The sequence below is a fragment of the Coniosporium apollinis genome (genome assembly GCF_000281105.1).
Source record: "Coniosporium apollinis CBS 100218 chromosome Unknown supercont1.58, whole genome shotgun sequence".
Classification (NCBI taxonomy): Eukaryota; Fungi; Ascomycota; class Dothideomycetes; genus Coniosporium; species Coniosporium apollinis.
The window spans coordinates 27950-37189 of record NW_006913320.1 but is presented as its reverse complement, the minus strand read 5'-3'; the positions used below and the strand labels follow the sequence as shown (position 1 = coordinate 37189).

General features: G+C 54.8%; 3 protein-coding genes across 3 annotated transcripts; all 3 read left to right on the top strand.

Annotated features, from left to right (window-relative positions):
* Positions 1–1059: 1059 nt before the first annotated feature.
* On the top strand, positions 1060–2852 carry W97_08572 (uncharacterized protein; the record flags this gene model as incomplete). Its single annotated transcript, XM_007786439.1, has 3 exons — positions 1060–1620; positions 1672–1732; positions 2161–2852. 3 exons carry the CDS (start codon positions 1060–1062, stop codon positions 2850–2852), a joined length of 1314 nt encoding a protein of 437 aa, XP_007784629.1.
* A 413-nt stretch (positions 2853–3265) lies between these two features.
* W97_08571 (uncharacterized protein) lies at positions 3266–6129 on the top strand (the record flags this gene model as incomplete). The annotated part of the gene is made up of 5 exons (XM_007786438.1): positions 3266–3275; positions 3345–3657; positions 3713–4688; positions 4757–5929; positions 6031–6129. The coding sequence occupies 5 exons, from the start codon at positions 3266–3268 to the stop codon at positions 6127–6129; spliced, it is 2571 nt and encodes an 856-aa protein (XP_007784628.1).
* An 808-nt stretch (positions 6130–6937) lies between these two features.
* Positions 6938–7303, top strand: W97_08570 (uncharacterized protein; the record flags this gene model as incomplete). The annotated part of the gene is made up of 1 exon (XM_007786437.1): positions 6938–7303. One exon carries the CDS (start codon positions 6938–6940, stop codon positions 7301–7303), a length of 366 nt encoding a protein of 121 aa, XP_007784627.1.
* Positions 7304–9240: the final 1937 nt, after the last annotated feature.

Below are 9240 nucleotides of genomic sequence, written 5' to 3'. Positions count from 1 at the left end.
GAAGCTGAAGTCGGTCGTGTGGTGGGTTAGGGCGGAGGCGGGGACGGAGGGGGGGAGGTAGGGGGTTTGGCGGGGGGAGGTTAGGAGGGTTAGGGTGTAATGAGGGCTGCGGTGGAGGGCGGAGAGGATGGTGGAGGAGAGGTGTTGGTTCTGGGATGGTGTTAGTGGGGATGTGGTGGTGGGGGTTGGGTGGGGGTGGGGAACTTGCGCCGACGATGAGGATGTTTTTGATGTTAGGGTCTTGGCGGGTGGTCATCTTGAGATCTTACGACTGGGAGAGTACAGAAGGTAGGGAACAAGAGGAGAGATGAGGTTATGTAGAACGCCCTACCTACCTTTGGCTCGCGGGTGAGCGGAAACGGGGCACGGGAGAGATTCTGGGCTGGGCTTGCTTGTGCCCTGGCTCTACAAGACTGATACTTGCCTAGTCACTAGAGAGTTCTGTCATATGAAGGCGCTGAGATGAATCCCGCTGAAGCTCTGATCGATCATGAAGTGCCGAAGTTGCTCGAGGCTCAAGTGTGCCCTGCAGCCGTTCACAGAGAGTTCCTTGGGCTAACCAGATCTGGAATGATATGGTGATGTCGGTGCTCCCGCTCAGAACATCGCCGCCGGAGGATTCAGACTGATTCCTACTTCTGGCATGGAGCTTGATACCTGCCTTGGGTAGCTTGAGGCTGGACAACTTCGCATCCGGTTCAACCTAGAGCGTTTGCCTGGGGAGTTTTTCCCAGGCAAGGACAACTTGACCTCAAGCCTCGTCCGCGGGGTGGCATGCAGGGACTTTGATGCAGTTAACTCACCCAATCATCCAACCACCCAATCATGCGCAGATGGCCGTATCTCCGACTCTGCGAACGCGCCTTTAAAGCACAAGAGCCGCGTCTGCCTGGTGTGGCTGATGACGAACCCAAGTGAGGTGATAAGATTTAGGTAGTGCTCCTCACTTCACAGCTTTCACTCCCTTCTTTAGCCCACCGGAAACCGCTTGGACCACGAGTCTGTTTCTTCCGTAACTCAGTCTACTTCTTGAAGCCCTCTATTGCGCATCTCCTCCTTATGGCTTCCAGACGAGATCAAGACGTGTCAGGCCGCGGCTCTATCACCGACAGCCCTACGGATGGTTACTTCAACCGTCGCCAACATCCTCGGGACCTCTACGTAGCGACTCCTGCTTCCAGTATCGCCGAATTGGAGGGAGACGCAGCTGTTAGATATGCAGGCTCCAGTGATTCGTCGCCGAGCCGGTCCCAAGTAATATACACGCCAACCTCGACAGCGCGTTCTGGCGAGACCACGCCGTTGCTGGAGAGGGACGCTCCTCCGGCCTACACCGCTGTAGCGAGTGCCCCTGTGCCAGCAGTAGAGAAGCCAACCGCACCAACTTTTGGCCTCTTCGATTCTGCTCGCGCGTCCAAGCGGGAGAATGCAGGCGGTGCTGATGATCTTGGTGAGTCTGGCCTTCCAACACCGACAGTCCGGAGACCATGCTGCCGGAGACCGTGTGCCGCCTCAGGTGGGACATCCAAGAGGCAAATCCTGCTGTTTGTCCGGCTGTTTGTTGGCATTGTGGGTACACTGCTGCTTGTTGGTCTGCTGTTCCCTGACCACCGGGATGAGGTGAGTAGCCCGATCAAAAGGATCTAGATTTTTTGCTAAGTACCTGTGAAGGCTCACCGCGCCCCTGGTGTACCGGAGAGGCCGATTGAATCTGAACCGGGTTCTTCCAAAAGTGAGTACGGAGCCTATGACTGTTCAACGGAAGATATGTTTGAGTCTGAGGACCTATCCGCATTCCAGTATCAGGCCGTGTACCAAATCGAGCACTCTCTACAACGGCAGAACTGGATAGATCACAATGGGACCTGCACTGGCAGATCGAAAATCGAAGTTGGGGCCGTGATCTGTCACCGCCTTTCTCCTTTTGATCTCAGCATCCGGGTTCATCATCCGAATACGTTGCTACATGCCACATGCAGGATTCTCTACTAGTCCACGCATTTGTCTAGCCATTCGCCCGCCATGCCTAACACCACTTATTTCGAATTTCTCCCTCGACACATCCTCAGTCGCCTCTGGCCGCCCGAGAACCACATTCGTCCCACCTCTAAACTCCGGATCTCTCCCAAGCGTCTACCTTACTAACTCAAGAGGTTTCAGACACCGAATCGCGCCGCACAATCATCAACGTCGGCTCCGGCAGTGTGTCCGGCGCCTACGCCCTGCGGGACTACCTCTCCATCCGCACAACCAGCGGCTCCATCAGCATCACCGTCGACCCGCAAGCCGCGGACCCCAACTACCCGAAACCGGCGGTGTTCGAAGCGTACGCCACCGCAGGCAGCATACGAATCGACTTCCCGACCCGTGGCGCTATCCCAGACCGCGTGTACGAGGTTGCGGTGCACTCGGACATGGGCTCCATCTCCGGCACGTTCATACACGGTCAACACACGAGCTTGAGCGCGCTGTCCGGTTCCATTTCCGCGACGATCCTGCCGTATAGCGCGGGGAATAGGTCGGCGCTGCGCACGGATACCATGTCCGGCCAGACGACCGTCACGGTGCTCGCGCCGTACAAGGACCCTGGCACGGTGATGGGCAGCATGGAGAGCCTGCATAAGTCGAAGAGCGGCTCGATGAAGCTGGTGTATCCGCAGGAGTGGGAGGGGACGGTGGAGGGGAGGACGGTGAGCGGGAGCCTCAGGATGCATGGGAGGGACTTGGAGGTTGTGCGGGAGGACAAGGGTTATGTGAGGAATCATGTGGTTGCAAGAAAGGGGAAGAAGAACAGCAGGATGGAATTCAATGTCATGAGTGGGAGCGTCACGGCTCAGATTGGGGATCTTTGATGCTTGTGTAAGAAGTTCTGTGATCCTAGAGAGGGAGACACTTGAGGCGTTGAGGAGGCACAGTTGGCTGAGTACCACGCTGAAAAGTTCAGCGTTGAGTAAGCAGGTAGTCTTATGTATTCTATTGAACACGGCTTCCAGGACTGCGAAGATTAGGACGCCCAAACTCGATCTCCGGTTCTTGGCATTGATGAAAGAACCGATCCGATTTCATCTTATCTTATCTTATCATTTACCTTGGCGATCTGCATCTGCTGGCAGACCCCCGGGCCATGCTTGCGGCCTGGCAGCTAGACATATCTAAACAGCCACCATCACCACCGACGACAATAGCAAGTACAGACTCGCAGACCACACGAGGCACCCTTTGAAACCTCTCTCCTCGCGCGGCTGGGGTCCGAGGGACCGCCGCAATGAGCTCTTGTAAGCCCGCACACACGTCTTTCCGCATCCGGCCCACATGCATAGGTACTGACTTCAGGCCTCCAACAGTAAAGCAGTTCATCCGCAATGTCCGAGCAGCGAAGACGATTGCAGACGAGCGAGCGGTGGTGCAGAAGGAGAGCGCCGCCATACGATCCAGCTTCAGGGAGGAGAGCGGCGACTCGAACGTGCGCCGCAACAATGTCGCCAAACTCCTGTACCTCTTTACCCTCGGGGAACGGACTCACTTTGGGCAGATAGAGTGTCTCAAGCTGCTGGCGTCGCCTAGGTTCGCGGATAAGAGGCTGGGGTATCTGGGGACTATGCTGTTGCTGGATGAGAATCAGGAGGTCTTGACGCTGGTTACGAACTCGCTCAGCAAGTTAGTCACGCTGGAATGTGACGGACGTGGATTACACTGATTTCTCTGATCACAGTGACCTCAAGCACTCGAACCAATACGTCGTCGGCCTCGCCCTATGCACGCTCGGAAACATCGCCTCGGTCGAGATGTCGCGGGATCTGTTCCCGGATATCGAGAATATAATATCCAGCCCCAACGCCTACATTCGCCGCAAAGCCGCGCTGTGCGCCATGAGAATATGCAGGAAAGTGCCGGACCTGCAAGAGCACTTCCTCGAAAAGGCGAAGCTCCTTCTGTCGGACCGCAACCACGGCGTGCTGATGTGCGGCCTGACGCTCGTAACGAGCATGTGTGAGGCGGACGAGGCAGAGGGTGGCGAGAATGGCATTGTGGACATGTTCCGGCCCCTGACAGGGTCGCTGGTCAAGATACTGAAGAGTCTGGCGACTTCGGGTTACGCGCCGGAGCATGACGTGTCTGGAATTACGGATCCTTTCCTCCAGGTCAAGATTCTCAGTCTCCTGCGGGTACTTGGACGCGGGGATGCGCGAACCAGCGAGCAGATTAATGACATCCTCGCGCAAGTAGCTACGAATACGGACTCTTCGAAGAACGTTGGCAATTCTATCCTCTATGAGGCGGTACTCACGATTCTAGACATCGAGGCTGACTCCGGCTTACGGGTACTTGGTGTCAACATCCTTGGAAAGTTCCTTGCGAACCGCGACAACAATATCCGATACGTCGCGCTCAATACCCTCATCAAGGTCGTCGCCATCGAGCCGAACGCGGTGCAACGACACCGAAATACTATCTTGGACTGCCTGCGAGATCCAGACATCAGCATACGCAGGAGAGCCCTAGACTTGAGCTTCACTTTGGTCAACGAAAGCAACGTGCGGGTATTGATCCGGGAACTGCTGTCATTCCTCGAAGTGGCAGACAACGAGTTTAAGCCTATCATGACGTCTCAGATCGGCATTGCGGCGGATAGATACGCGCCCAACAAGCGGTGGCATGTTGACACTATGCTCCGAGTGCTGAAGCTTGTAAGTTGGTTTTGAGAGGCACACGCGGGCGCTATGTCTTAGCCAGCATGCTGACTTTGCATTGTCAGGCTGGCAACTACGTCAAGGAACAAATACTATCTTCCTTCGTCCGATTAATAGCAACGAGCCCTGATCTCCAGACATACGCTGTACAGAAACTCTACGCTGGCCTCAAAGAAGACATCACTCAAGAAGGTCTCACGCTAGCCGGTGCCTGGAGTATCGGCGAGTACGGCGACGCCTTACTCCGCGGCGGGCAATATGAAGAGGAAGAGCTCGTCAAAGAAGTCAAAGAGAGCGATATCGTAGATCTCTTCTCCAACATCCTAAACAGCAGCTACGCCAACCAAGTCGTGACAGAATACATCATCACCGCCGCCATGAAGCTTACCACGCGCCTCTCCGACTCCACCCAAACTGACCGCCTTCGCCAGCTCCTCCGCAGCTACCAAGCAAACCTCAACGTCGAGATCCAGCAGCGCGCCGTCGAGTACGGCAACCTCTTCTCCTACGACGACATCCGCCGCGGCGTCCTCGAAAAAATGCCACCCCCTGAGATCCGCGAGGAATCCCGCGTCCTGGGTGAAGCAACCAAGAAGCAGCAGCAGGCCAAAGCTAAACTCGCGACCAAGAAAAAACCGAGCCAGATCACGGAACAGGACACGCTGCTCGACCTTATGGGCGGCTCTGAGCTGCCGGCTGCAGACACCAGCGCCACGATCAACGGCTCCCAGAACAACGCTGATCTTCTCGCTGATATCCTCGGCGATGGGGCAGCTGTCTCGTCACCGCCACCGCAAACCACATCGCCACCGCCCAGTCAATCCCAGCGATCGAACGTGGATTCTATCATGGACCTCTTTGGCAACGGCCCCACCGCATCGCCAGCACCGCCGCCCCAACAACGCTCCGCTCCCGCAACCTCCGACGTCCTCGGCGGCCTTGGGGGCATGGCTTCCCCACCTCAATCATCAGCACCGGCAGCGGCAGCAGGCGTGCCAGCCCACATAGCCTACAACAAGAACGGCCTCCACCTCACCTTCCAGCTGCAGCGGAGCGCAAATGTAGTCCAAGTCCTGGCGAAATTCAAAAACACGACCGATTTCGAGCGTCTGAGCGGTGTTAATCTGCAGGCGGCGGTGCCGAAGAGCCAGAAGTTGCAGTTGGCGGCTATCAGTAGCAGTGAGATTGAGGGGGGAGGGGAGGCGAGCCAGGGGATGAGGGTTATGGGGGTTAGTGGGGTGAGTTCTTTCCGAGCTTCTGTGTCTGTGTGTGGATTTGTAGCTCTGGAGCCGGGGTTGGGCGAGTGTGAGAATGGTGATGCTGACGTATGGTTTTGTAGCCACCGCCCGCGAGGCTGAGACTCAGGCTCAAGATCAGTTATGTGAAAGGCGGAGGGCCGCCAGTGACGGAGCAGGTGGACTGGTCGGAGCCGGCTTGAGCTAAGTTTGCGACGCGGGATGCTGTAGGGATTTCGGGCCTGGCTAGTTGTACAGCGGTCATGGACGCTCTATGTGGCGGGTGAGGAAAAGGGGATCTGGCATCTGTGTGATGTCATGGGCAGCTCGCCGGCAGTTCTTGCGCCGGTCCTGGCTGCAGATAGAGGGGATCTCTGTCGTGAAGGAGTCCTGGCAGGGTGGGGTCAGAGGAGCTTCCCGGGGTCCGTCACGTAAGAGTGCCGGCTGAGGAGAATGTAGGAATACCATGAATGGTTACGGGATCCGAAAAGATTTGTACTTCGAGTGAAGCCTTAGGTGTGAGGAAATTGGCAACGCCGACTGCGTCAATACCGTCTACGGTGCGTGCAGTGACCCCTACCATAGGTGTCCGATACTCGAAGACGCCGAAGGGTTGAAGCGATATGTAGATCTGCTCGTGGCATAGTAAACAATCATCAAAGGCTTCAAGATTCCCCGTTTGAATGGTGGAGCTGCGGGCCGGCCCGTCTGAGGCACGTGGCATGGTGACCCCGTGTTACGGACGTATGAGCCTTTTCCAGCCCCCAACCTGCACCGTGAGGTGACATCACGGCGGCATGGCCCAAAAGGCTCTGCTTTCCGATTTCAGATGGTAAAGTGTACCGGAAACTCCTTGCAAGAAATAAGATCCTTGAGGATTCAAGGGTACGGAAATTCTGAGTCATTTATATTGCCGGGGGGCCAAAAACCCATTTAGAAGAGTCTCAGGGCTGCATCTAGAGACGCTGTCTTACCTTGAAGAACGACCTTTATATCCCTCTCTGAGTCGCAATGCTCTCACAACGTACTCCGCTGCTCCGTCCGGCGGTATGGCGCTACCTCAACCCCCATCGCATCTCCGCGCCATCACCAGCCCTGCGCTCGGCAACCGCACCGCAAACCGCCAGCTTTTCAACCACTCCTTACAACCCGCTCCAGAAAGACTCTCTCCGTAAGCCCGCCGCAGACGAAACGCCAACGTATCCAGCATTCAGCATGGAAGGCCTAGGCGCCAGCCGCACAGTCAAGATTGTTATCTATACCGCAATCACAATTATCGGGACGATTGAGACGTATGCATATGGCAAGTGGGCTTGGTATAAGCTGTATCCGCCGCCGAAAAAAGAAGAGGGCGGCGGTGACGCAGCTACAAGCTGAGAGGAGAGAAAGAGGGCGTTTGGGGTTATGGGATCTCTTTCCAAAGGGTATTGGCGCGAGAAATGACATGTTGTGTGGTCGCAGGCATGGGGGAGTTAGGAGTCATGGCCCACACGAGGTTCTGTCGGTATCTACCGGGGTGTGTCAGGATCTCTGGGGACTTCATTTGTCCGATCACGAAGAACACACTGCTCCATATCCTGTATTTGGCGTTGCTCCAATCTCAACTTAATTCTCTGTCACGGTTCGTCAAGCATAGCTCGTGCCAACTGCGTGAGTTTGCAACTCATGTACGTCCCTGCCTTTTATTGACGTTTCGCAGCATATCTGGTTTCAAACACCACAGTGTCGAACGCGTCTTACCTGATCGGAGCATCGCGCTCACCGCAAAATGACAGTCCGCTCTTCGTACCGAGGGTTATCAACGGCTTCTCCGTCCATGAATCCATCGAGGTAGCAGTCTCCAATGAAGGTGTAGTATCGGGAGCCGGAGTTGTGGAGTTCTTCTTTGCGAGGTCGGAGGATGAAAGGCACCCTGCTGTCGTATAAGACCCAGACTTCGTCTCCGGCCTGGGCTGTCGGATAACACAAGCCCATGTGATCCTGTTCCGTAGTGAAGAAGGAGCGACGGTAAGTGGCAAGCATTTCCAATCGTTCGACATCTACATCAGGCACAGCCGTGGTGTGAACCAATCTACCCAGCTTTCGTATGCTTTCACGTCCATGTGAGTGGCTCTATCCAGTCTGCTCGGAGAGGTAGCCATAGTCGTGAAGCTAAGGTCTCCAGTGATAGTGCGCCAGAAGGCCCTCTGTCGCTACATCGTGATCAAGTCCTTATATTGGTACTTCTTCGGAAGGTGCGCTAGCTGGAGCCACTGGGAATAAAGCGGCCTACGGTCTTCATGCCGCCAGCTTTCAACAGCCTCTGTAACTGTACTGACAACATCTACAGGAACTCCTTCACCTTCAAGCTCAAAAGTGGTTCGGAAAGTTACTTGCAGTGTTCTCAATCGCCCGACCGCTAGACAAACGAGGGTCCAACATCCAACTCGCCCGACACGCCATTTCAACGATCTAGACGATTAGGTGACCTACTAACTGTTTATAGTAGTTGTCTAGCTGTTTATAGGAATACATCACGAGTCTTAGTAGGTATTATACCTTATTTTCTTGATACCTAAATGTGTCTATCTATTCATATCAATTTCTAGCCCCTAAACTACCCCCTAAACCTTACCACCACCCTTGTATACTCCTACCGCTCCTACTAACCTTCCTCCGGTTCCTCCACTATCGCGATACGGTGAGTAATTCAATGAGGGCGGGCGTGATAGAGCTTTAATCAGGGTATTTAGCAGCTGACATTATGTGAGAGAGCAGTATTCGACTCCGTAGAACTCTCTCAACTAGTTACCACGCGCATAGTTCTCTATTAACTAACCACCACGTCCTTGTTTAAGACCTCCGCTCTCGGACGGAGCTCCACTATATTAAGAGCCTTACAACTAGGGTTCCGCAGCCTCAGATAGCCTAGCGGCTCGTTCAAAGCATCACGACGATAAACGGACGATAATCGGGCGAGGGTAAACGGGCGTCGTTTCAACGATTTCAGTTGGGCGATTGAGAACACTGGTCCGGATTCGCGATTGAGTTGGACTCATGCAGCTAACAAAACCGATTGCATACGATTGAAAGCATACGATGTTCAGCCGGACATCCGTTTGGTGCATTGATCACTTGAGCCGTTTTATATCTGTAAAGTGCGTTTGCGTAGTACACAATTTTATTGCCGCAACGAACTTTATGAATGGCCCGTACCTGTTGTCTAGGTAACCTGCAGGCTAAGGATTAGTCATTGCATCACGCCGCAGTCAGCAGTCCGAGAAGCCAACATCAGATCGCATTGGGGATTCGCAGCTGAATTCCGTGCATGCTTG